At 36.5% G+C, this 27,900-nt stretch overlaps 1 protein-coding gene across 1 annotated transcript in view; it reads right to left on the bottom strand.

Annotated features, from left to right (window-relative positions):
• ADAM10 (ADAM metallopeptidase domain 10) overlaps positions 1-27,900 on the bottom strand; it is a 136,778-nt gene that overhangs the window by 55,888 nt on the left and 52,990 nt on the right. The window contains exons 3-4 of the mRNA XM_018054271.1: positions 20,603-20,721; positions 18,369-18,527 (exon numbers count right to left, since the gene is read on the bottom strand). Of these exons, the coding sequence (XP_017909760.1) occupies positions 18,369-18,527; positions 20,603-20,721 (278 nt within the window). The remainder of the gene's footprint in view (positions 1-18,368; positions 18,528-20,602; positions 20,722-27,900) is intronic.

Consider the following 27,900-nt stretch of genomic DNA (forward strand, 5'->3'; position numbering starts at 1 on the left):
TTTCCTGTCACAGTCAATATCAAAATAATCTTGGCCCAGCACATCAGAAAATGTTTAGCAGTATTCACATTTGCCACTATTTCCTGAATATTTTCACCTTAAACTAGTTTTCACTTATCCCAAGATACAACATTTGCCCCCGAAAAAACCAGTCAATGGTTAAATTGAAGACTGATAACTACATAGACTCTACAATACTCAGATTAAACATTTTGCATGTCTAGAGAAATAAAGTGCTATTATCATTTTTCAAATAGTTTTTTCAGAGAATTTACTCAGTCAAAATTTTCAGTTTTAGAAACCAGAAAGCTGTGAGGTTCATTAGGAATTTAGTTATAAGTCCCTCACACAACAAATATGTCAAAACAACATTTTTTGTTTTCATATATAATTCAGTTTAATTAATACACTTCAAAATATAGTGAAATCAGTTGCTATGCCTGATTTTATTCAAATTTAAGAAATACCAAATATCATAACATAATCGTGACAGATATTAGGATTTATCTTTCATTTAAAGCATACCATAAAATGTATTCTGAATCTCCTACACAGGCACAAAAGAGCTGCTACAAAGTACTTCTGAAAGAGACAATTTCCTCACCAACACTTGAACAAATTATATGTGTATAGCATTTAACTAAACATCTGACAAAACTGAGGAACGGAACAAAAATATCCTTATCTTAAAGAACTGTAACATCATTTTTAATGCAATGATAAGGGAAGTCAACAAACAATATATATGTCTGATTTATATATAGTCAGCATTCCCTATTATATAGTATCTCAATAAAATATATTTCCTAAGATATTAATAATGGTGAATACTAAGCACACTGGCACTCTGTATCATCAATATACCAGTACTGATGCTAGGCCTGTGACCTTTAGGATTAAGGTAATCAAGTTAACTACTGTCTAATGGGTATCTCATCTGCTTGATAAAATACATAGTTGACTTACATATGTAAACATAAACAGATACATACACGTATGTATTTGTGACATTGTAAATGCAGGTGATATTGGAGTCAACTCTTCCCTACCACTCCTCCACATGATCAGAAGTCAGGCAAGTACTGGCATAATACCATACCATCAATAGGCTAATATATCAGCAGGAGTTGACAGGAAGCCAGTTAAACAACCATCCATGTAGCAGGCTATCACTCCCCAGTAAAAAAGGTAGCCTGGATTCAAAAGCAAGATTGCCGTGCCCCTATCTCACTGCTAATAGGCTGCATTTTGCTGGAATCCCTTGATGTTCCACAAAATCACTTCCTCTGGTCCATCATGACAGGAGCCAAGAGAATCATTCTGCAGCACTCCTTACCTCTATCAGGAGGATTCCAGCAAATACCAAGGGAAACCCCAGAACTCTCCCTGTTCACAGGAAGACATTCCCCTGACCCCCACTTCCTTAAAGACTCACAACTGTCTACCATTTTCTGCCTTGGGCCCATTAGAACTATCTCACTGGGGCTCAGCTTTTATGGTCATGAGACTATACCACCAAAGACTTCAATTTACTATAAGCTTTTGCAGCCTCCAAATCACTACTTCCCTCTATTATCTTACTTTTGGCTCCTAATTCACCATCACTCTCTCAGACACCACTCCATCGTAATTCTTAGTGATTTCAACATTCAGGTTGATGATACTTAAATACACTCATACTACCTTTTCTTCGATGGTCTTCTACCTCGATTTCTCACTTACATGGTCATACTTGTGAACCTGTCAACACTAATTACTGAAACCTCTTCTCCATCTCAAATTTCCTCATCCTACTTTCCACCACTCATCTTTTCAGAACATTCCCCCTTAGACTCAGGCAATCCTTCAACATCTCGAAAACCCTTCAATCCACCAATGCTACTGTCTTGTCCACTACTGGATATTCTCTTTCTCTTTATTCAGCTTAAATCCCAGGGTCGATAATTATTATAATTACTCCATTCATTTACCTTAAACTCCTTTGCTACCTCCTCTTCCCAACTCTCAAACAAAACCTGTTAAAATTCAACTCTCTACTAAAAAAAAAAAATTCAACTCTCTACCTGTACCCCTCCAGCTGAATGCAGCTGGAGAAGAAAATGGTAACTATAACTATTCTCATTCAAAAATTAGAATCTGTAACTTCAAGCAGTTCCTTTATGCCACCTGGCAACGATAGTGCATTTCCAGAGACCCTTCTCAATCCTATTTCACTGTTTAACTTTACCACATTAGTTGTTCAGTCCCTAGGTCGTGTCCGACTCTTTGTGACACCGTGGAGTGCAGCATGACAGGCTTCCCAGTCTTTCACTATCTCCTTGAGTTTGCTCAAGCTCATGTCCATTCAGTCAGTGATGTCATCCAACCATCTCATCCTCTGCCACCCCCTTCTCCTCCTGCCCTCAATCTTTCCCAACAACAGGGTCTTTTCCAATGAGTTGGCTCTTACCACATTCGTAGCGGCAATAAAATTGACCAAGTAAGCTGAAACTATGCAAAGTTATCTTAATAATCAATGGAGGAAATTACAACTGTTCCATGACCTTCAAAACTTTTTGTCAAAATATTGAAACTCTATTATTTATAAATGTGTAGGGAAATAAAAAATAAGACTATTTATATTTAGCATGCAGGCCAGGAAGCAACAGTTAGAACTGGACATGGAACAACAGACTGGTTCCAAATAGGAAAAGGAGTATGTCAAGGCTGTATATAATCACCCTGCTTATTTAACTTCTTCAGAGTACATCATGAGAAATGCTGGACTGGAAGAAACACAAGCTGGAATCAAGATTGCCGGGAGAACTATCAATAACCTCAGATATGCAGATGACACCACCTTTATGGCAGAAAGTGAAGAGGAGCTAAAAAGCCTCTTGATGAAAGTAAAAGAGGAGAGTGAAAAAGTTGGCTTAAAGCTCAACGTTCAGAAAACAAAGATCATGGCATCCGGTCCCATCACTTCATAGGAAATAGATGGGCAAACAGTGGAAACAGTGTCAGACTTTATTTTCTTGGGCTCCAAAATCACTGCAGATGGTGATTGCAGCCATGAAATTAAAAGACGCTTACTCCTTGGAATAAAAGTTATGACCAACCTAGATAGCATATTCAAAAGCAGAGACATTACTTTGCCAACTAAGATCTGTCTAGTCAAGGCTATGGTTTTTCCAGTAGTCATGTATGGATGTGAGAGTTGGACTGTGAAGAAGGCTGAGCGCCGAAGAATTGATGCTTTGGTGTTGGAGAAGACTCTTGAGAGTCCCTTGAACTGCAAGGAGATCCAATCAGTCCATTCTGAAGGAGATCAACCCTGGGATTTCTTTGGAAGGAATGACTCTAAAGCTGAAACTCCAGTACTTTGGCCACCTCATGCGAAGAGCTGACTCATTGGAAAAGACTCTGATGCTGGGAGGGATTGGGGGCAGGAGAAGAAGGGGATGACCGAGGATGAAATGGCTGGATGGCATCACTGACTCGATGGACTCAAGTCTGAGTGAACTCCGGGAGTTGGTGATGGACAGGGAGGCCTGGCGTGCTGCGATTCATGGGGTCGCAAAAAGTCGGACACGACTGAGCGACTGAACTAACTAACTAATATAAAACATTAGAAACATCAAGAGTTAGTATATTTAAAAGAACTAGAGTGTTTTATTTCTTTGTAAATTGTATTTTATATATCATGAATTTTAAATATACATTCTTTTGGAAAGCCTGATATTTAGGATTACGAAAAAAAAGTTTCCAAAGCCACAAAACAGTATTATATATGCTTCAAAATCTGTCAGCACAATACTCTCTCAACAGAAAAAACAAGAAACAAGTATAAAATGTTTCCCATATACTTTTAAAACTTCTAAAAGAGCCTATTTTCCCTGGTCACCACATAAACTATGAAAATGGACAATGACATTTCCCTCTAAAATTACTGACAATATAATCCCCATTTCTAGAAAAAGCCTTTGTTCAACTAATGAATAAGCCCTCATTGAGATGCTAAATCATAGGATGCACTGTAGTTCCCCTGAAAAGGCCAAACAGCATATTCTTTCACAAAGAATGAGTCATTGGTGTAGAATATTCAGCCTATTTAAAACAAAGATCAGCTTTAAATCTAAGGCCTTTCTTCCAGTTCCTTTGCATGCCAACCTCTTGCTTTTGCTTTGTTGTAGGAGGCACAGATATAAATAATACATATATTGTGATACCACCTCAAGCAGGAAATAGCTCTAATTAACTCTCAATCATCCACTCCAGGAAGGGGAAATATTTACAGTTCAGATCATCTGCCCCAACAGAGTCACACATAAAACACCCACTTCTCACTAGATACTAACTACAGTAGACTTAACGTCCTCACTACTCCCAGCAAGCCATCCCTCCCTCAATGTGACTGCCAGGTTAGGAATTTTACTGCAGAATCCAAAGCCTTAGCTATGAGATAACTCTAACAATCAAACGTGGTATAATTTCTCTAATAATGAAACAGTTTGGTGTCATTTCGAGGGGCTCCAAAGAGCTCTGGTATACCATAGTCCTTTATGTCTCAGTGCAGAGAAGAATTCGGTGAGAGCAAAGTGATAGATAAGAAGTGATTTATTAGAATAGGACCCTTGTGAGGCTTACAAGCAGGCAGGGACAAACTCCACATCCCGAGTACTTACTGGGCTAGTTTCATAATCAGGCAAAGTGGAGGGGGTGGAAAACTTTATCTTTCTTGAGTAGACATCATGCATCCACCATTAGTTTCTCCTTCAGGTTGGGCAGGGGAATTTTCTTATCCCTACATGGTCAAGCTAAGTTCACAAATTATTGTTTTTTATGTGTACAAAGAGCATGTCCTAGGGACCATCAACTTACTGAGCTCACTGGGCAATCAATATGTGGGTCTCATCCTACCACTGTTTTACTGTTTTGGGGAATGTCCCATGCTTCTGTTGCATGGTTTTGTTGCTAAGGAAGCTGGCTTGGTTTTGTCATTAAGCAAACCTGCTTTCTTAAGTAATCATTATATTATAGGGATCTCTCACTTTTTTCTACTTAAAATCCTCTAGGCAGGATTAACTATCTAATCATCATTTGTCCCTTTACTCTATCAGTAACACACTATGAATCACTAAATTCAATCAAATGACCCAACTTTTATGCTAGTCAAAGAATTTAAAAGAGAATGGCTCCATAGACAGTTACTGTACAAAAACTTGCTTTGCTAGTATCTGAAAGGTAGATAGGTGAGGTCCTTCCCCATGAAAATGCCCTTTATTCCCAAAGCTGCCAAAAACCAGCAAGGATTCACTGAAACAGTAAAAAGAAGAGGAGGCTTTTTTTTTTTCCTTTTCAAGGAGAGATGGTGAGTTTAAAGGAATGGAAGAACAGGTCAGGCAGCCCCCAAATATCCTTCCCCCTTCTAATTCCAGTGGAAAGAGGTCCTTTTCTCCCTTTCCCCATCCCTCACAACCAGTCTCCGTTTGGGGAGGGTGGCGAGACCAGGAAAAGAAAGGTATAGTATGAATGTCCCTGGGAAGGAGAGTAAGCTAAAGAGGCCCCCTTTTCCACATGCTCTAACAACACTGATCTCCAAGGAAACAGAAACATGGAGCTGGTCCAGGCATGTCCCTTCCCATGTATAGTTTTTAAGATGGGCTGGTGTTGGGGGCCAAGGGAGTCATGGGTATCAGGTCAATAGGAAATATGCTGCTCTATTATTCTGATCAGCAGACTCTAGATGGCATTAGGACAGAAACTCTGCCTTGTTCATCACTGTATCCAATATATCTAGAAGTGTCCTGTACAGATTAGACACTCAAACAATATTAACTATTAAACTAATCTGTCGTTAAACCTGTAAATCTTAAAACTGAAATGGAATGAAAACTTGTATCATACTGATTTAAAGTGACCGTTAACTCCATTTATTTGATTTGGCACTATAAACCTATACACAGAAAACAGGTCACTTCAGGCCAAAGACGCTAGTTTCTTTTCTGAAGTTCCTGAGCTGCAGCAGCTAAAAATAAATATGGTCCTAGCCAGAATAATATTTATCTTTCTCCTATTATCACAGATTCTTATCTCCAGCAGTCAAAAGTCTACCCTTATCTTCAAGGTTCAAGTTAAATGCCACCTCCACTGGGAATGCATACCAGTGCTTTGATGACATTTCTGATACAAAATTTATCACATTGTGACTCTCAATTATTGACTGAGAATATTCCTGAAGGTTTAAAAAGAAGTCTCAATCATTCCTGTATATTCCCAAGTCAATAAACACTTTTTAAATTTAATTTTTCAGTCACAGCTGATTTCCATGCCTCTTTTCAAAGCTCATCAATTAACTAAAGATCTGTAAATTGTTGGCTCCAACAACATCCTTTTAACCTTCATTCTACCTGCAATAATTAGGCACTGTCTATCATTATGTTCTAAATCTCTAACTACTTTACAGATTGACTATAAAATAGGGCACATTCAAAATTAGGGCCTGTATGCACATAAATTTCCTAATTAAATGTCAGTGTTATTCCTAATTTTATTAATTCATTTACAAAACTAATAATGGGAGGGAAAAACTATTATTATCAAACCTAAGCAATACAAGAATAAATGACACAAGAATATATACCATCAAAGAGCTTACCGTCTAGCTGGGGTGTCAGATATGTAAACAAGAATTCCATTCAAACATCTGCTTGCTAAACATTAAGTCTCTCTGCAATCATCCACAGTTTATTAAATAATGGTTGAATTTAATTTACTCATCCAGCCAACAGCAATTTTCCTTCCATGCCTCTTCTCAAAGGTCATCATATGACCAATGGTCTGAATTCAAAACATACAGAGGACTCACCAATATATCAGTCGAAGTAAAGCGAGGATACCCAGAACTAAGGGGGCAGAAAAGGTTTCCAGGACATTATACCTGGATTATATTTTGAAGGATGAGTGTGGGTTTGGCCAAGAGAGAATTTATACATAAGCAACATGAGCATTTGTTCAGCTCTTTCGTTTCTACAAGGCTTGTCTTAAATTTCCAAAATGCTCCCTCTTTAGAGCCAAGTTAAGCCCGTTTTAAGGAGTATATAACATGTAACTGCATTACATAAAATTCTAGATAATGCAAACTCACCTACAGATTGATGCTTGAGGAAAGAGAGGTGGGAAGAAAAGAAGGACTAAGCTGAGGAGAAGGAAGCAACTGGGGGCAATGACTACGTATACTATTCTTGATTATGGTGACAGTTTCACAGATATATACATGTTTAATATTACCAAACTGTATACTTTACATATTAACAGTTTATTTTATGGCAATTTTTCCTCAATGAAACTGTTTAAAGACGAGACAACCAAAGACAACGTATAAGCTTCAACTGCATCTTATACATACGTTTTTCTAATGCCACTTTTGTGGAGCAATTAGAGAAACAGGCCCACGATGTCAAGTTTCTAGGTAGAAAAGTATAAACCTGTACAACTTTCTTAGAGAGTCATCTGGCAATATATAATATGCTGAGGGGGAAAATTATGCACAAAAATGTGCACTGCAATAATAAAAAAAGATTAAACAATCTAGTTGTCCATTTAGTTGATGAGTTGATAAATAATATATTCATTACTGAAACAACTAAACACTATGTAGTCATTAAGTCATTGAAAAGGTAGGGCTACCCTCACCTTCAAAAAAAATAGGGCTGTATTTATTGGTATAGAAACAACTATAAGATATATAAATGAAATTTTAAATGGTTAAGGCTATTCACTAACATGCTAATTGTGATTGACACACTTCATCTTCTAATTAATTCACAAGCAAAAATGTCTATTTTATATAGTCATTTCATAATCAGAATGGAGAGGGCGATGGCACCCACTCCAGTACTCTTGCCTGGAGAATCCCATGGGCAGAGGAGCCTTGCAGGCTGCAGTCCATGGGGTCGCTAAGAGTTGGACACGACTGAGCAACTTCACCTTCACTTTTCACTTTTATGCACTGGAGAAGGAAATGGCAACCCACTCCAGTGTTCTTGCCTGGAGAATCCCAGGGACGGGGGAGCCTGGTGGGCTGCCATCTATGGGGTCGCACAGAGTTGGACACAACTGAAGTGACTTAGCAGCAGCAGCAGCATAATCAGAAAAGCTAAGAGTATTTCCAGCTTTGGAGAAACAGTAGTTTGGAATTATCAAATTTTGAAAGAAATAAGGAATGTTAACAATGTAACACCTTCATTTTATAACATGAAGAAAATGAGACCCAGGAAAAGAAAGTTCCTTCCTTGCCTAAGGACACAAAGCTATTCTACGACATCGTCCTGCTTTCCCCTCAAACTGCCTTCTCACACACATGCCAGGCCTCCGTGCTCTGACACGCTGCCTCGCATGTTTTCTCCCACGTCTATCACTAACTTCTGTGATTTTAAGTAAACGAATTAAACTCAAAAACAGTTGTAACTGTTGATCTACAAGGTCATCTTTAAATCTATGATTCTGTAAGGGAGCAAAATCTGACACCCAAAAATGTCTTTCATTGGTATTTTTTTAGCTTTAATTTTTATTTGCTTAAGTTATGAAAGTATGATAACATATTTATAGGAGACTTGGAAAATACAGAACAAGGTTACATATAGTTTCACTATATATTACAATTATTTTTTAAGTGACGAAACTAAGATTTTTATTTGGAATTTCAATACCAAACTCTCAAAAATTAAAAGAATGAATATAGAGAAGTAGAAGGATATAGTAAACCTGAAAAGCTCTGTGAACCAATTCAACGTAATTAAGATTTATACAATCTTCACACAACAGTAGGATACAAATTATATTCAAGTTCTCATTAATTTTAAACTAGGAGACACTGGAACATACAGAGGGACATAAAACAAGGTGCAAACATTTCATGGTCTAAAGGTATTGAAATCATACACAGTCTTTCTCTTATCACTGTGGAATTACGCTATAAATCAGCATCAAAAGATTTTTGAAAATAACCCACATATTTTCAAGTGTATGTGACATTTACGAAGAAAGCACTTCAACTTGGCCATCAAAAGCCTCAATAAAGTTAGACTGAAAAAAACACAAAGGGTGACTACAGAGATGAAAGCATTTAAATGAGAAATTAGTATCAAAATGAGAAATTGATATTCAAGATACTTTAAACAAAACCCCATGTATTTCAAAATTAAATTTCTACTATTAAATGATGGATGTATTTAAGAAGCCATAACAGGAAAAATTAGAAAATACTTGTCTTTTTTCTAATATAAATTTATTTATTTTAATTGGAGGCTAATTACTTTATAATATTATATTGGTTTGGCCATACATTGACGACTCCGCCATGGGTGTACATGTGTTTCCCATCCTGAACCTCCCTTCCACCTCCCTCCCCATCCCATCCCTCTGGGTCATCCCAGTGCACCAATCCCAAGCATCCTGTATCATGCATCAAACCTGGACTAGTGATTCGATTCACATATGATAATATACACGTTTCGGTGCCATTCTCCCAAATCATCCCACCCTCTCCCTCTCCCACAGAGTCCAGAAGACTGTTCTATACATCTGTGTCTCTTTTGCTGTCTCGCATACAGGGTTATCGTTACCATCTTTCTAAATTCCATATATATGCCTTTGTATACTTTATTGGTGTTTTTCTTTCTGGCTTACTTCACTCTGTTTAATAGGCTCCAGTTTCATCCACCTCATTAGAACTGTTTCAAATGTATTCTTTTTAATGGCTGAGTAATACTCCATTGTGTATATGTACCACAGCTTTCTTATCCATTCGTCTGCTGATGGACATCTAGGTTGCTTCCGTGTCCTGGCTATTATAAACAGTGCTGCAATGAACATTGGGGTACCCATGTCTCTTTCAATTCTGATTTCCTTGGTGTGTATGCCCAGCAATGGGATTGCTGGGTTGTATGGCATTTTTATAGAATAAAAATGAAAAGAGAATTTACCAGAATCTGTTGCATGCAGCTGAAGCTGATCAGTGCAATTAAATACCATGCAGAGTCTTGAAGAAAGTATGAAAACAAATAATGGACACTGGCATAAAATTTTGTGAAATTTGAAGAAAATCTGTACTTAGTTATTAATACTGTATCACTTGTTAATTTCCTGCTCATTTGTTTTACAACATACTACAAAATGTCTTTCTTTGGCATACAGATTATTTTAGACCAATTATTTTTAAGAAAGAGGAAGACTCAAGAAGCCTTTCTTTTTACCTCCCTTTTAACTGCCTGAAAGAATTTAGATAAAGGGTCTGGTCTAGGAAGAGAACTATCAACACAGAGATCTACAAAATATATGGAGTAGGCATGGCAGGAGGAACTCAGCAGGGCCTACAGATCAAAGTCCTCTCTGGGTCCCGTTGTCCCTGCATGGCACAGCAAACACCTGTTTACCCAACATTTGCTCTCCCATCTTCCTGTAATTGTTTTTGCTCCCCTTTAAGTACCAAACCCTTAGCCTCTTCACCTCTGAAATGCCATATAAACCTCAACTGCCTAAGTTGTTCTGGGGTCTCATTTTCCTGATGAAGACCTTGTGTGTACATAATTAAATTTGATATCCTTCTTCTTTTAAAATTCTTACATCAGCTAGAAGAACATTAACAGGGAAATTTTTTCCTTCCCCAACAGAATCCAAGACTCCACAGTTGCTGAAAGCAGTAAAATCCACATTAATGAATTCCTAGTCTAATATTTGAATATAAATAAGATACAAGATTGCTTACCAAGATATCTAATCTCCAAATTTATAAACCATAAACAGAATTTTTACATTTTTATAATAAATATGATACCACAATGTAAAGCAGTTCTTTACAGGGCCCAAGTCTTAGACCAATGTCTTTAGACACACTTGCAAGGTCACTAAACATAAACATCAAGAACTGAATTGTGCTAGAAGAGATGTGAAATATAAACATATATACACTTTTAATGCTACTTCTATTAGTTTTTCTATAAATTATCACTCATAAAGTTGAACCTGAAATGTAAATTTACTCTCTTTTCCGGTAGCAAACACAGCCACACTTCTGCAAAATCAATGATACCAAAAATGAAGTCTTCAGTTCAGTTCAGTCACTCAGTCGTGCCCAACTCTGTGACCCCATGAATCACAGCATGCCAGGCCTCCCTGTCCATCACCAGCTCCCGGAGTTCACTCAAACTCATGTTCATCAAGTCGGTGATGCCATCCAGTCATCTCATCCTCTGTCATCCCCTTCTCCTCCTGCCCCCAATCCTTCCCAGCATCAGAGTCTTTTCCGATGAGTCAACTCTTCGCATGAGGTGGCCAAAGTACTGGAGTTTCAGCTTTAGCATCATTCCCTCCAAAGAACACCCAGGGCTGATCTCCTTCAGAATGGACTGGTTGGATCTCCTTGCAGTCCAAGGGACTCTCAAGAGTCTTCAACACCACAGTTCAAAAGCATCAATTCTTCGGTGCTCAGCTTTCTTCACAGTCCAACTCTCACATCCATATACGACTACTGGAAAAACCATAGCCTTGACTAGACGGACCTTTGTTAGCAAAGTAATGTCTCTGCTTTTGAAATCTTTTTAATCTGCACAATAATTGTCTTTACTGTCATTAAGTCCTTTGACTTTAGCCCCTTTAAACAAGTCTCTCCTAACTTACAATGTACCCAACAATGTACTGGAGAAGTCAGGATACATGGATCCTTGCCATGAAAATATCTTGCCCAAGCTGTTTAATAAGACTCCTTAGGTTTCAGTTTTGGGCTTCCAAGGTGACATAGTGGTAAAGAATCCACCTGCCAATGCAGGAGATGCAAGAGATGTGGGTTTGATCCCTGGGTTGGGAAGAACCCCTGGAAAGGAAATGGCAACCTACTCCAATATTCTTGCCTGGAAGATTCCATGGACAGAGGAGCTACAGTCCATAGGGTCACAAAGAGTTAAACACAACTGAGCACCTACACGCACACAGACTTCAGTTTCCATCATCTTCAAACTTAAGAGTTTAGAAGTAATTCTAGTGCCTTTTGCAACAGTACTAAAATTACAGAATTCCATTAAATTCAGAACTATCAATACATCAATCTTCTGGTCTTTTCCAAAAAACTCTTTTTCACGAACAGCTTGCCGATGAGGGATGAAGAAGAAACAATGCCCCCCATAAGAAAATCCTTATTTTTTAAACACATATGGTTATAAAGTCTTAATTTAAAACTTTCATTCTTCTTACTGTCAAATCAAATATCTATAACTTTTTCCAAACTCTCAAAACCTGTCACTTAACAGTATAGTGAGAACATATTCAAACTGCATCCTTAATGTAATATTCAGGTGTACAATGAATTAAATTTCTTATTCAATCTCTTTGTAAAACTATAGCAAAACACTGCAAAACAAAATCATGAGGTAATATTTCTCAGAAGAAAAAGAACAAAATTTCCAAATATAATTTTACTTTCTAAGGTGAGTTTAAAGCCGTTTGATAATGTAAGAGCTTTCTTATTTTTAAATAATCTGTTGATGAAATGATCATTATGCAGCTAAAGTACTTCCTATTTATATTTTTAAATAAATATATACACAAATATACATGCTAACCAATCATAAAATGTCCTTAACTTGAGTCTTATTTACATACATAAAATAAACTGTGATTGAATAATATGAAAGTGCTGGGTATATTTTCTCCAAATTCTGCAAAAAGAATCAAATCCCTTAAATGTGTTCCTGATTAAATATCTCACATTTCTAATTAAATATTTTTCAAAAAGCTATCATTTCTCATAGCCTTCTCAACTTTTCTTCATTTGTGCCTGTGGATTTTTTGAAGAAATTATATTTCCCTAGAGATTAACTCAGGAAAAAACAAAAGGAGTCAACAATGCCTCTCAGTTTTTATATTTCTTTCAAATATTATTACTGTGCTTAATAAAACTAAATATTTAAGATCAATGCTAGGTAAAGCAAGTTTATAGACTGACAATAAACCTGTATACACTATGGAAGTTCTGAAGTCATGGGCAATTCCAATCACAGCTGAGCCACTCTGCGACTGAATTATCAATCAGAACACTTCATTCCTTAATCTTGCTAAGTTTCTACCACTGTCTTTCACAACTTCAATACACATGAGCATATTTCTAAGCTCCAGATTGGACCTTAAGCACAGACAGAAACATTTCAAGATAAATCCTCAGAATTTCCTGTGACCTCTAGATGAACACGATCAATCAATACATAATGTCAGATTTGAAAAATGCTAGTCATTATCAACACTTTCCAATTCAATTCTTCCTTCCCTCTTTTTCTTCTATTCCTTGTCACTTCTTCCCACTAACAGTAACACAAAAAGAGTTGAAAGTCTTAATGCCTATGAGAAAACTCATTTATGTCCACAACTTCCAAAGCACAGTATGGAACAAATTGTTTTTTTAAGGTCAATTAAAAACAATATCCTTATGTTTCACAAATACAGACTTCTATGTGAAGGAGTCATTCATCTTGAAATGATTAAGTAAAATTTAACAGTCTCAATTTTTCAGAACAAGAAATAAGGAGTCTTCTCATTGAAACACAAGATAATGAAGCTACTAGTACCGTTTCAGCTTAGCACACAGGCTGAAAGTAAAAGTATCCTACTACTGTATGAGGCACAAGCAGATGCAAGCTCTCTGGGCTTCTCTATACTACCCAGATGACAATCATCTGAAGTGAACAGATTTGACTCTTACACTGCAGCATCAAATATTTACTTAAAACACCTTTTAATTCAGAGGCAAAATAGTTCTTTATAAGTACAGCATGGAAAAATTACTTAGACCTTTGCCTCTCATAAAGGTAGTACACAAAAGGGTACAAAGATCCACTATTTACCATTATTTAAAATAATTCCAAGCAATTTTACAGACATTCCTAAAAGTACTCATATTAATAAGCTTAGCAGTATAGTTTATAGTATAGTATAGTATAGTTTATGGAACAATGTTTTTTCCAGTTTCTTTGAAATAAACTGGTCCAAGAGGTAGAGAACTAAATTGTATTCTTACCCTGTCATAACTGTTCACATTTCTGTCTTCTAGAAGAGAGTGCTCTTTAACCACCTAAGCACAGAATTGAACAAGTGCTAATTTTAAGCTGGTAACTACATGTAGTTATCAATTTCATGCCAAATTATTGGCACTTAAGTAAATTATATCAAAGCATCTAGAAGTTATTAAGTATTTTCACTGAAAACTGGCTCAGTGTTCCTATATACAGGAATGGCCTCAGAAGCCATTCCCTAAGGTTCTCCAGAACAGCAGTTATCATATTCCATGGTAGTTTCATATATTCAAGGCCTAGAGCTACAAGAACAGTGTTAAGAGGAAGACAGCCAAATTCTCGTCAGGATTCCTATCCAAAGCCGGCATGCCTCCCCTGTAATTTGCTTCTGCTGAAAGTAACACATATAGGGACACCAAATTCACTCAAGCCTATAGACAGTGACCTAAACAATCACGCAGTACTTTAGTCGTAAAAATAAACTACTGGCACTTAAGTAAATTATATAAAAATAATATTATTATTAAACAATAAAAGGACATGCTGCTGCTGCTGCTAAGTCACTTCAGTCGTGTTCGACTCTGTGCGCCCCCATAGACGGCAGCCCACCAGGCTCCCCGTCCCTGGGATTCTCCAGGCAAGAACACTGGAGTGGGTTGCCATTTCCCTCTCCAATGCATGAAAGTGAAAAGTGAAAGGCAGTCGCTCAGTCGTGTCCGACTCTTTGCGACCCCATGGACTGCAGCCCACCAGGCTCCTCTGTCCATAGGATTTTCCAGGCAAGAGTACTGGAGTGGGGTGCCATTGCCTTCGTCTCCCTTTTAATTAGTTGTGAAATAAAACATCCACTGCTAAATATGCTAAGGAAAGAATTTGGCTCTAAACAGCAATAAATGCAAATGTGTGATTTCAGGGAGAGCTACAGATTTCAGAAAAGACCCAGAAATCCTTGGAATAAGAGCAGTGAGAATTTATAGCTTCATTTACAAGAATGAAGCAGAAGACACAGGGATAAGAACACAACATCCACAATCAAGCAACATAAAGTTTTCTATGCTCAGTTTCCTCATCTGTAAAGCAGAGATAACATGTGTGCCTATATACCTCATCGGATTATTGTGAAGATTAAAATAATGCAGGCAAGGAACTTCATATGGTGCTGGGTAGACATTAAAGAATAGTAACTAACTGTACTTCTACTACTATTAGAACCTTAGGTATTCTACACTGAGAGGTTAAAAGGCCAATTAAAAGTAAATTTAATCTAGACAAATATCATGTGATTTCACTTACACATAGAAACTAAAAAAACAAGGTAAATGAATGAAAAAAACAAAACAAAAACAGACTCATAGACACAGAGAACAAACCAGTGGTTGCCAGAGGGAAGAGGAGTAGGAGACTGGGCGAACAGATCAAGGAGATTAAGAGGCTCAAACGTCCAGTCATGAAATAAGGAAGTCATAAGGAAGTAATACATAGCTTAGAGAATATAGTCAATAATACTGTAATAACTGTGTACAGTGACCAATGTTACTAGCTTATCATGGTGATCATTTCATAATGTATTTAAACATCAAATCATTATGTTGCATACCTGAAGCTAATACAATGTTGTATGTCAACTATATTTTAACTTAAAGAAAAAGTAAATTTATCTAGCCATCCTCTAGAACAGGGGTAGGCAAACAAAAGCCTGCTAGATAAAAGAATTCTTTTGTTTGGCATGAAAGCTAAAGATGGATTTTACCTTTCCAAATGGTGGGAAAAAATTAAAAGAATAATATTCTGTGTCATATAAAAATTTCATGAAATTCAAATTTAGGTGTCAATAACTAAAGTTTTATTGGCAGACAGTCATTTTTATTCATTCACATATTTTCTACTCTGTTTTCATACGACAATGGCAGAATTCAGTTGCAACAGAACCAAGATGGCCAATAAAGACAAAAAATTTAATATCTGAACCTTTTACAGTCTATCAACCTTGGTCTAGAATCTAGACTTAGAGCAACTATTTAACTAAAAAGTTAACAAGTGTATGCTTTCCTTTCATAGCTAACTTGACAGATTTTCAGTAGTTTTTTGAAAGTAACAGTCTAAATCTGCAAGCATTAAAAATTCTGTTTAAGGCAATGCTTCCCATATTGTCATCTTCACATAACGACATTTCTATTTACCAGAGAAAGTTACAAACAAAATCACCCTAAATATGACTATTTTTAAGCTCTAATACCATTACTGGTATATAATAATAAACAGAATGTGAAAAGATCGCCTTACTATGAATATATATTTACTAAGACACTTAAGAATTAAGCACTAGAATCAATGGTAAAGTTAAATGCCAAAAGGAATTGAACACTAAGTTGCAGCCACTGCCACCAATTCTCCAAGCTGACTCATCACCTTTGGGGAAAAAGAAAGGTTGAAATAAAGGGAGATATCTGAAAATTACTAAAAGATGCAAAGTGGAAAAAATGCAATTATATGATGAAGAAGAAACAGAATTCTGAAAAAAGAGCAGGACATGCTTAAACTACATATAAGTAGTACACACATAAAAAGCAAAACAAGTAGAGGATACTTATAGGAAATAGAAGGCAAAGAATCGCTTGACTACAATATAAGAAGGAAACCATGAATTCAAAATCTGTCAATCACTCTCTCCCTCTCCTTTATTTCCCCAAAGGTCTTGTTTGATTCTGAGAAAACTTTCTAGGGAAAATGTTGTCGGACTTTATTAAGTATCAGTGAAGAAAAGTGCTCCAGAGATAAACAACATGTGAAATGTAAAGAGAAAAAAAAAAAAAACAGAAACTGTAGTTGAAGAATTTACACACCCTGACAGGAGAGGTAAACCTGCAAAACAGCTAAATTACTAAGAAAATTACAAAGTATCACATAAATCAAGTAGATGATGATCCTTTTGGCAAAAAGAAAGGAAGGTAAAGGAATCCATACTCCAGCTTGTGAAGGAAGACTGCAGATTGGAGTTTAAGGAGAATTTGAAACATCAAGAAGGGAAATTGGAACAGAAATCAAACAGGGATGAGCAAAAAAGTGGATAAGCAGCATTAACAACAAATTTATGATTTATCAGGTAGTAGTAAAACCATAAGTGTGTTCCATCTCGAGCAATTGTGCTATTTTCTATAGTAATCGAGCATTAGAGATGACAGACTTCAGTATAGAAACTGTCAAAGCTGACAGAGCAAAAAGTCAACATGATTAAAAGACTTTCCCGTACATTACCAGGGGTGAGAACAAAATTACTGACAACAAATTTCTATATGCATAAAGGAAAATGAAGCTTGGAACCTGCCAAATAAGGAAAATAGGCAAAAACTGAGAGACTAGTATTACAGTCAAAAATAAAATATGAGTATTCCAGAGGCATGTGAATTAGAGGAATGTATTTCTGGGTCATTTCATTTCAGCATTCTTATGATTTAATGATTATGGATATACAGACAATGTTAGAATGAAAAAGTCAAGCCTAAATACATTTTGTACTCTCTTAAGACACAGAAAAAGAACTCTCCCAACAAATTCATCATATAAAGACTATCAGTTCAGTTCAGTCGCTCAGTCGTGTCCAACTCTTTGCGACCCCATGAATCGCAGCATGCCAGGCCTCCCTGTCCATCACCAACTCCCGGAGTTCACTCAGATTCACGTCCATCAAGTCAGCGATGCCATCCAGCCATCTCATCCTCTGTCGTCCCCTTCTCCTCCTGCCCCCAATCCCTCCCAGCATCAGAGTCTTTTCCAATGAGTCAACTCTTCGCATGAGGTGGCCAGAGTACTGGAGTTTCAGCTTTAGCATATAAAGACTATGGTCAAGAATCAAATCTAGAAACAATATATTTGAAGTCTTACCCAGTGGAAGTCAAGTTTTCATTTCAAGATCCCAATAATATTCAAAAGGCTTAGAAATTACAAAAACATCTAAAATATTCTTTAAATGTTATGCAAATATCCATACTGAAATTTACATAAGAAGATGGTGCTTCGGTAGGCCATACACAGGCACACACATACGGGTGTTACATTAAATGACTAGATAACATCAGAATATTGAATTTCCAGTTCAGTCAGAGTTGGTTGACTCATAGTTCAAATAAAGTTGGTTGTATCATGTCAACGAAGTAGAGGCACAGACTGACAATGATATTGTTTCACTATATAAATCTATCATTTAACAGATTTTGGTTGTGAACCTACTTTCTAGCCTGATTAATAGCTTAGGAAAGAAAACAGCTCAGATTTCATTTGTCTCCACATAGTTTCAACTATTTATATGCTTTTGCAAAATTAAGTACTTACTAATATCATCTTCATGATAAATGACAGAGTGAAATGGCAGAGTTCGGTCTTTAATATATCTCTCTGCTGGTTCAACATAAAATGTGCCACCATGAGTCTGAATGAATCCTTCAAATCTTCCATCAATAACAGACCCATGGCTAAAACTTCCTTCTTCACCTATTAATGAAAGCAACAAACTCTTAACAAATTCAAATTGCACATGAATGTTAAATTTATTCTCCTTTAAAAAGCCATTCTTATGTATTGAAAAAAACCTAAATACAAATTTACCAGAGAAATTAATTCTCACATGAAATATATCAACTAAATGTGAACAACTAGAACCTAGTAAATATATATTTTATATATATATGTATAAACAATGAAATATGGAACATCTGTCTTGCCGACAATCAAATTCCCAGCACCTAGCTCAGAGCCTGGCATGTATGCAATAGTCATTGAATAAATGACTGCTAAATAAACTTTGAAAGAGACAAGCAGCTCTTTGTTAAAATACATACATTTAACAGCTCTTTGTTAAAATACAAGTATAAAATACATACTTTTAAAATAAAGACATTAAAGTATATTTCAAATTTCTGCTCTAATTGTCATAAAAAAAAAAGTTCTTTCCCACCTAATATATTCTGCATGAGCATCTTGGCTTCCTTAGCATATCTGGGTTTTAGAAATACATTTTCAAAATAGAAGAGTGTTAAATACTTTAGAAGTAAACCACTAATTCTTTTTTAGATACTCTAAGTTTGTGATAGTGTCTCATCCATGATACTTCTTTAGGGAAAGAAAATAAATAAAAAAGAAAGCAGTTTTGGTTTTTAATACAGTCACAAAACATCAAATGATAGAGGTGGGAAGTAGGAGGGATCTATAAAGTTTAATTTACCATTTAAAATTTTCTCACTAAAACAAAGCTGAGGTCTAGCTTTTATTTTCTGACTTTGTATGGCTTTCTCTTTTATTCACCATAATGTATTATAACTTTCTCAGATACTAACAATTAAAAGTTATTATGAATATACACAAACACAACTAAAAAAAAAATCTCAACATCAGGGGTTTTTTTCCCCCAATTTCTAAGTTGTAGATTAGCACTAATTAGTTGACTTTAATCACAGACTGAAGCTGAGTCCAAGACATTTGCATTTTAAATGATATGATGTTTATCTATAATTTTGTCATATGCTTCTTGACTGTCACCTAGCAAAATAAAGGGGGGGGACTACTAAGTTACTTACCCAGCAAGATAAACTATCAAGAAAATCATAAAAAAAACTATAACATTAGAAATCTTGATCAATGGAGAAATACTTTACTTTTCTATTACACAATTATAACAGTAAAAAAACCTTTAAATTTATTAACTGTGCTCAATCTACAAATGAGAAATTTTAAGTACAAAAAAAATCTCATTTACCCTCATAAAAAAAAAAGGAATCTTTCTCAAAGTGTTTAATTTTTCAAGTTAAGATCTGAGGGGAAATCTCTCTACTACGGAAAAATGAAATTTAACTTTCAGTTAACTTTAATAACTCTTAATAAATGAGGATCATCTTGAGTATTTACTAATGTACAGAGTTATAATTCCATGATATTTTGTCCATAATACCCCCAGAAGACTTTGATTTTTTAGCTTTTTTACAACTTCCATAAATTGTTCTGTTCTTCCTTCATTACTAAGCTGATAAATGTAGTTTTCCATTGAACTAGTAACTGTGCCCTCATCTCCCTAATATCTTTTAAAATCTGGTATACCAAGAGAAAGTTGTTAGAATTGTGAACAAAAAGCAAATAGATTCTGAGGACAGAAGGCCTTCAGAGGACTTTCCTATGAAAGACTCTGCACATTATTTTTGGCTGTTAAGATCATTGTACAGTTTCATTGTAGACTTCTCTTATAAAACCCAGTTAAGTTACTGTTAATTTCTTGCTTGGAAAATTAGAAAAATTATATAAATCATCAAAATCTTTTAAAAATGTAGCAATTTGGAGGTAATGAGAGAATCAAAACTTCATACCTTTTAAAAGCCAGACACTACATAATTCAACATTAAGCATATATGTAACAATTGATCCAAGAATTACTTCATCCTTCAAAGACCACTGTTCTTCATGATACACTCAAATTTGCCCAGGATTTATACCATTTTTCTGAAATATCTGCCTACACTTCAAACAACACAAATTTCCTTGTGTAGAAAAAATCAGAGTTCTTTTAAGGTTCAACTTACCATAAATATGTCCAGTGTAAATATGAGAAGTATCATAATCAAGTATTGCATTTGATGTTTCCACCCTAAATTCCTCACTGAAAAGGGAAGTATCCCTCTTCATTCGAAGGTTGAAATGTCTGCAAACAGGGTGGAAAAGGAAAAAAATGAAATTAAAAGGATCCAAACTTAGAAAACAATTATTTTTTTAAATAAAGGAAATCTGAAAAATGTGGACTGTTCCACAAAACTTGTCTATTTGGGAAATAACTGACCAATTTTCTCACTAAAATTCTGATCTAAAATTCAACCTACCACTGGTTAAACTCACATACAAATCATCAGTAATCATCTAGGAATATATTAAAAAATAAATGCATATAGGCTGATTCCTACAGGGTGAAACAAGATCATTCTGAGGGCAACTAGGGTGCTTGAAGATAAAAACAAGCTTCTTGACTCAATTACTGTTATTCACCACTACCTGTCTTTCCTCTCTAGTAATTCCAAAGCTTTGCCATTTTCTCCTCTTATGCACAATTCAGATAATACATACGAAAGTGTCATCTAATTAGATACTTAACATCTCTCAGAAAAGTAAGTACGCAGGCTCTTTCCTACAGACACATACAGGAAGAGACACACACATACATACACACAGAGAAAACGTTTCAAATCCTTTATTTTTCCCTGGGGCAACTTCTTCTAGTTCTTTTTAGATCTTTCTCAGTTCAGTTTGGAGACTCCAACACAAAGAACCATGAGAGCTGAAATACTCATTCTAACTGTCCTCTATAAAAAAAAGACCAAAATACTAAAATAAAATTAAGTAAAGAAATCTCAGGTTTTAGAATCAAACTCAGAATCAAAATCTTAAGCCTAAATTTACTAGTCCAGTATTCCTAACCACCAAATAAAGATAACACATTCTGTTTTCTGGAACCATTCTAAGGATTAGGGATTATAATCTATGAAAAAATAAACTCATTAACACGGTACTTGGCACAAAGGAGATGTAAAGGATAACAAATTAGCTATCACTAGTAAACTTTTAGAACTAAATCAACTGCCATAACTTCCATAATCAACTAATCAATTTTCATAACTGCCATAAAAGTCTGCGTATAACATAATTTCTACTTAATGAATATGAACCCAAGATTTTATTAGCCAACCTCCAAATGTTAGTAGGATAAGAAATAATTTGAACTGTGACACACTGCTGGTGAAGGTAAAAAATGGAACAATTTGGAAAATTGGCTTTTATAAAGTTAAACATGCAAAAACCCTATGATCCACAATTCTACACCAAGAGAAATGAAAATATAAAATATATGTCTGCACAAACAACTGGACACAAATGTCCAAAGCAGTTTTATTCAAAATAGCCAAAACCTGGAAATAACCTTAATGTCAATCAGCAAGTAGAGAGAGAAAAGGTTGTGGCTTATTCATATAGTAGCAAACTATTCAACAATAAAATGCGTCAGTTCAGTTCAGTTGTTCAGTCATGTCTGACTCTGCAACCTAATGGACTGCAGCACACCAGGCTTCCCTGTCCAACACCAACTCCTGAAGCTTCCCCAGACCCATGTCCATCAAGTCGGTGATGCCATCCAACCATCTCATCCTCTGTCATTCCCTTCTCCTCCTGCCTTCAATCTTTCGTAGCATCAGGGTATTTTCCAGTGAGTCAGTTCTTCCCATCAGGTGGCCAAAGTATTGGAGTTTCAGCTTCAGCATCAGTCCTTCCAATGAATATGCAGGACTGATTCCCTTTACGAAGAACTGGTTGGATCTCCTTGCGGTCCAAGGGACTCTCAAGAGTCTTCTCCAACAACACATTTCAAAAGCATCAATTCTTTAGCACTCAGCTTTCTTTATGGTCCAAACTCTCACATCCAAACATGACTGCTGGAAGAAACATAGCTTTGACTAGACTAACCTTTGTCAGCAATGTCTCTGCTTTTTAATATGCTGTCTAGGTTGGTCACAGATTTTCTTCCAAGGAGGAAGCATCTTTTAATTTCATGGCTGCAGTCACCATCTGCAGTGATTTTGGAGCCCAAGAAAATAAAGTCTGTCACCGTTTTCATTGTTTCCCCATCTATTTGCCATGAAGTAATGGGACTGGATGCCATGATCTTCATTTTTTGAATGTTGAGCTTTAAGCCAACTTTTTCACTCTCCTCTTTCACTTTCATCAAGAGGCTCTTTAATTCTTATTTACTTTCTGCCATAAGGGTAGTGTCATCTGCATATCTGAGATATACAAGGTTGTGTCATCTGCATATCAGCATTATATATTTAATAAAATGATTAAATTCCTAAAAATAGGTACTTTTAACACAAAAGACTGCACATAGCATAATTCCATATACATGTAATTTAACAGGGAAAATCTGTCTGTTGTGTCAGAAAGCAGATCAGTGATTACCTGGGATGGAGAGAGACTAACAGCAAAAGGGAATGAAGGAACTTTTTTGCTCTGATGGAAATGTTCCATACCTTGGTTTGAACAGTGGTTCACAAGTACATACATTAATCAAAACTTAAATGATATGCTTGAAATGATAAAACTATTCAATAAAGGACAGAGACAGTATGGGCCTAACAGAAGCAGAAGATATTAAGAAGAGGTGGCAAGAATACACAGAAGAACTACAGTTCACGGGGTCACAAAGAATCAGACACAACTTCGTGATTAAACAACAAAAATAAAATAGTTTCAGAGCACTTTCACACATATTACTGCACCTCATCCTCACAGTAACCTTGCAAGGGAAGCATGATTTTTTTTTTGATACTATTGATATCAAATAGTATTGATACAAAATACTATGGAACCATACAGTGAACACAGTGGTTCACTGTGTTCACACAGTCATCCCCTCTGTGACTCAGGTCACAAGACCAGAATTAGGACTAGAGCTCTAGTATTTGGTTGCTGCATCTTCCTTTTGACCGTATCACTAATGCCTCTCAAGCATGTGATAGAAGCAGTCAAGTTAAATATTTGCTGAGTGTTGTAGTGGTCTTAATGTATGTAATATTACCAGCCTTCACCAACAAGTTACCTTTTAAAATCTGAACAAATCCAAGTAAGATATAACTTTATTTGAATTTTACTGAAAATTTTACTTTACACCACCATACAAAGTACCCTTTGATTATTAATGCCTGAGACACTCTTAAGACTAAGGCTAAACTCTGTCCCCTTTTACTATGATTCTTTCAGTAAGTTTACTTCTTTTTTTGTTATTATAATATAGTGCACTGCCACCAAAGATAAATTTTAGATTTCCTTTGAGGTGGAAGATGCTCTGTATAAGGAACATTATTTGTACTGGGGATGTTTTCCTACTCTTAGATTTAACCAATGTGTGTACTGTATGGATCAGTAGTATTTTGTATCAATAGTATTTGATATCAATACTATTTGATATCAATAGTATCAATAACTATTTGTATAAACAGTATTTTGTAATCATCCTGATTACAGGACTTCTATTATCATTCTTTCTACAATGCCATATAGTAAAGTTATAAATAATTGAGTGAAATTATAGGCAGGCAAAATCAGCTAACAAATGATAGTCATTTGAAAAAATACATGAAACGGATTTTCCAAATCTCTGGCTTTGAAAATTTCATGCTTTGAAAATGCAGTTGTACCATGTGGTAATAAAAGCTGGTTTTCCCCTCTGAGGCTTTAAAAAAGCACTCTGCATCTAAGCAGTAAGCACTAGAGGTAGGAGAACCACCTTCAGTATGGACAACAAAATAAATTACTTTACTATATGATTCTGTAAGTTTCTAGATCATATACCTTCTATACTAATGAGGTACCATTCTATAGATTAGAACAGTTAAGATTATAGAGTAAAAAGAAGTTGTCTTTTCCCTCACATGACTATAGGTTATAGATAGCAAATGGCTCTGACTCTCAGAAGAAACCAGCAATAGTTTAAGATGCATCCCTCAAACTGGTCATAGTAAGAGAGCTGGTGCAAAATTGTGATTTTGCATTATTGTGAAATTTTGCCTTTGATATTGGAATACATTCTTAAATAAATGTGGTTATGTTATACATCATTTTAATGGCATTTCTCACTTCATGTTTCTCTGCTAATGACTCACTGTTTGCTGTTTATGTTTACTTTAGATTACAGAAATGACGTTAGACAAAAAGCAAATTCAAGCAATTTTTTTAATCCAGTACAAAATGGGTCGTAAAACAGCAGAGACAACTCACACAACATCAACAAGAGTTTGGCCCAGGAACTGCTAATGAACATACAGTGCAGTGATGATTCAAGAAGTTTTGCAAAGAAGACTAGAGCCTCAAAGATGAAGCTCATAGTGGCCAACCATCAGAAACTGATGAGCACCGAGAGCCATCACTGACGGTGATCCTCTTACAACTACATGAGAAATTGCCGAAGAACTCAACCTCAACCATCCTATGGTCATTTGGCATTTGAAGCAAATTGGAAAGGTGAAAAGGCTAGGTTACTAGGTGCCTCATGAGTGAAGTGAAGATGCTCAGTCGTGTCCGACTCGCTGCGACCCCACGAACTGTAGCCTACCAGGCTCCTCCGTCCGTGAGATTTTCCAGGCAAGAATACTGGAGTGGGTTGCCATTTCCTTCTCCAACATGAGCTGACGGCAACTCAAAAGTTTTGAAGTGTTGTCTTCTTTTATTCTACACAACAACGACAAACCATTTCTTGATTAGACTGTGATGTGCAATGAAAAGTGGATCGTTTACAACCACCAGTGATGACCAGCTCAGTAGCTGGACCAAGCAAAAGCTCCAAAGCACTTCTCAAAGCTAAACTTGCACCAAAAAGAGGTCACGGTCTCTGGTGGTCTGCTGCCAGTCTGATCCACTACAGCTTTCTGAATCCTGATGAAACCACTGCATCTGAGAAATATGCTCAGCAAATCGATGAGATGCACCAAAAACTGCAACACCTGCAGCCATCATTGGTCAACAGAAAGGGCCCAATTCTTCTCCACGACAATTTCCAACCAACACGTCGCACAACCAACATTTCAAAAGCTGAACAAACTGGGCTACAAAGTTTTGCCTCATCCACCATATTCACCTGATCTCTCACCAATCCACTACCACTTCTTCAAGCATCTTGACAACTTTTCCAGGGAAAACGCTTCCACAACCAGCAGAAAGCAGAAAATGCTTTCCAAGAGATTGTCAAATCCCGAGACGTGGATTTTTACGCTACAGGAATAAACAAACTTACTTCTTGTTTGCAAAACTGTGTTGATTGTAATGGCTCCTATTTTGTTTAATAAAAATGTGTTTGAGCCTAGTTATAATGATTTAAAATTCATGGTCCAAAACCGCAATTACTTTTGTACCAAACTAATAGGACAAAAAAGCCTCAGCTAATGAAGTACCTTGTTAACTAGGAAAGAAGTCTGAGAGCAAAAGCTTTGCTTCCAAGTATGTCAGACTGATCTGGCAGTCCCAGAGAGGTCTACTGTGTCTAAATGGGACAGGTTTGTCACAGGCCTGGAGAATGACTCCTAGAAATAAAACAAGACTTAACACGCCTTCCTTAGAAAATAGATGTTTCTAGGTATTCTATCCCTGTAACATTCACCTTCTTCTTCATAAAGATGCTTGGCAGAGTCTGCATCCAAATTATTTTTGTAAGACCTGTTGCCAGTATTAATAGCAAATATTATTGTGAGTCAAATAGTACACTTTTTGAAACAGAAAAGTCCTTTTTCAAACTATCTTAAAGAAGCCACCACCCCCCACCCCCCTGAAAAAGGATAAAACATAAGAGGTTGATAGAAAGGGAAAGAACAGATAGCTCATGTGTACGCCATTGGGCCAAACGTGAGGCACCCTCCACAGAAATTCTAGGGCTCTGTAGTTTGAAAAACACAGTTCCAGGCTTTCCTAATGGTCCGGAGGTAGACAGATTGCCCGAAATAAGCAACAATAAACATGTAAGATTCCTTAAGAATTACCAAGGAAGATAAAAGTGAAACTAAAACTGAAGTTTGTAGTGGTAAGTAGAGCTATGATGAAAAACAAAGCAGGATAAAAGGACAGAATGGAAGAAGGAAAGAAAGCGCTACTTCACAAAGGGTGGCAGGCAAGATTTCTCTGAATGGATGACATTTGAGCAGAGATTTGAATGAAATGGAGGCTCAAGAGCCATGTGGCTATGGAGTGGAGGGGGGAAAGAGCTGTGAGCAGCAGAACTACACACACTGCGTGTTAGAGAAAAATCACTTGGGCTGAAGTGGTATGTAGAGGGGGAGGGGAGGAGATGTGGTAAGAAAACAGAACATAGCACACAGAAGAGATCAAAATCTTTGTTCAATTAATGAAGACTGGGCAGCCAGCAAGTTATTCTTTATGTGACAAACACTGTTTAAAACATTTCCATGAATATATTTCTTCAAACTAGAATATTCCCTGTGCCCGTTGTGGGAAGTGAGAGGAAGGAAGGGGACTTGTCGTCCTGCTGCACATTCTCATTCTTGCAAATCTCTCCTCTTAAAAGATAAAACTTGCCACCTCCTCCCCCATGCTCCTCAAGGATTCTACTCCCATACACATTTTTCTGCCTTCGTTACCTTTCCACATCTAGGGCGGCCTGAAGGTTCAAACCCCTCCTCCAAGACCCACTCCCGGGCTCTTCTCATTCAACTGCAACCACGCAAGCAGTTCCGGTCTCCTTTTATTTGGGTAAGTGGGTTCTACACCGAATTCTTATCCTCAGCCTCCCTCCAACTTAAGATAACGTTTCTGATGAAAAAGAGCTACTGCCATTCTGCTATAGGCAACTGTTTAACAGCTTTTTGATTTTGCATTGCTGATAATATCAACCTCTAAAAGAAAAGGAACACAATGATGAGAACTACTCGAGATTTACTACTGATAAACTGTGAATAACTGGTTGATGATGCAGTAACAAGAACTTAAGAAGACAACACCATCACCTTATCATCATGGAGTTTGTTAAAACAAGAAATAAGTAAAAGCCTAAGAGAGAAAGTAAGTTCTAAGTTCAGCCACTCATGCTCGAGTCCGACTCTTTAAGACCCCATGGACTGCAGCACATCAGGCCTCCCTGTCCATCACCAACTTCCAGAGCTTGCTCAAACTCATGTCCATCAAGTCGGTGATGGCATCCAACCATCTCATCCTCTGACATCTCTTTCTCTTCCCGCCTTCAATCTTTCCCAGCATCAGGGTCTTTTCCAAGGAGTTAGTCCTTCTCATCCGATGGCCAAAGCATTGGAGCTTCAGCTTCAACATCAATCCTTCCAAA

Source organism: Capra hircus, chromosome 10 (genome assembly GCF_001704415.2).
Source record: "Capra hircus breed San Clemente chromosome 10, ASM170441v1, whole genome shotgun sequence".
Lineage (NCBI taxonomy): Eukaryota > Metazoa > Chordata > Mammalia > Artiodactyla > Bovidae > Capra > Capra hircus.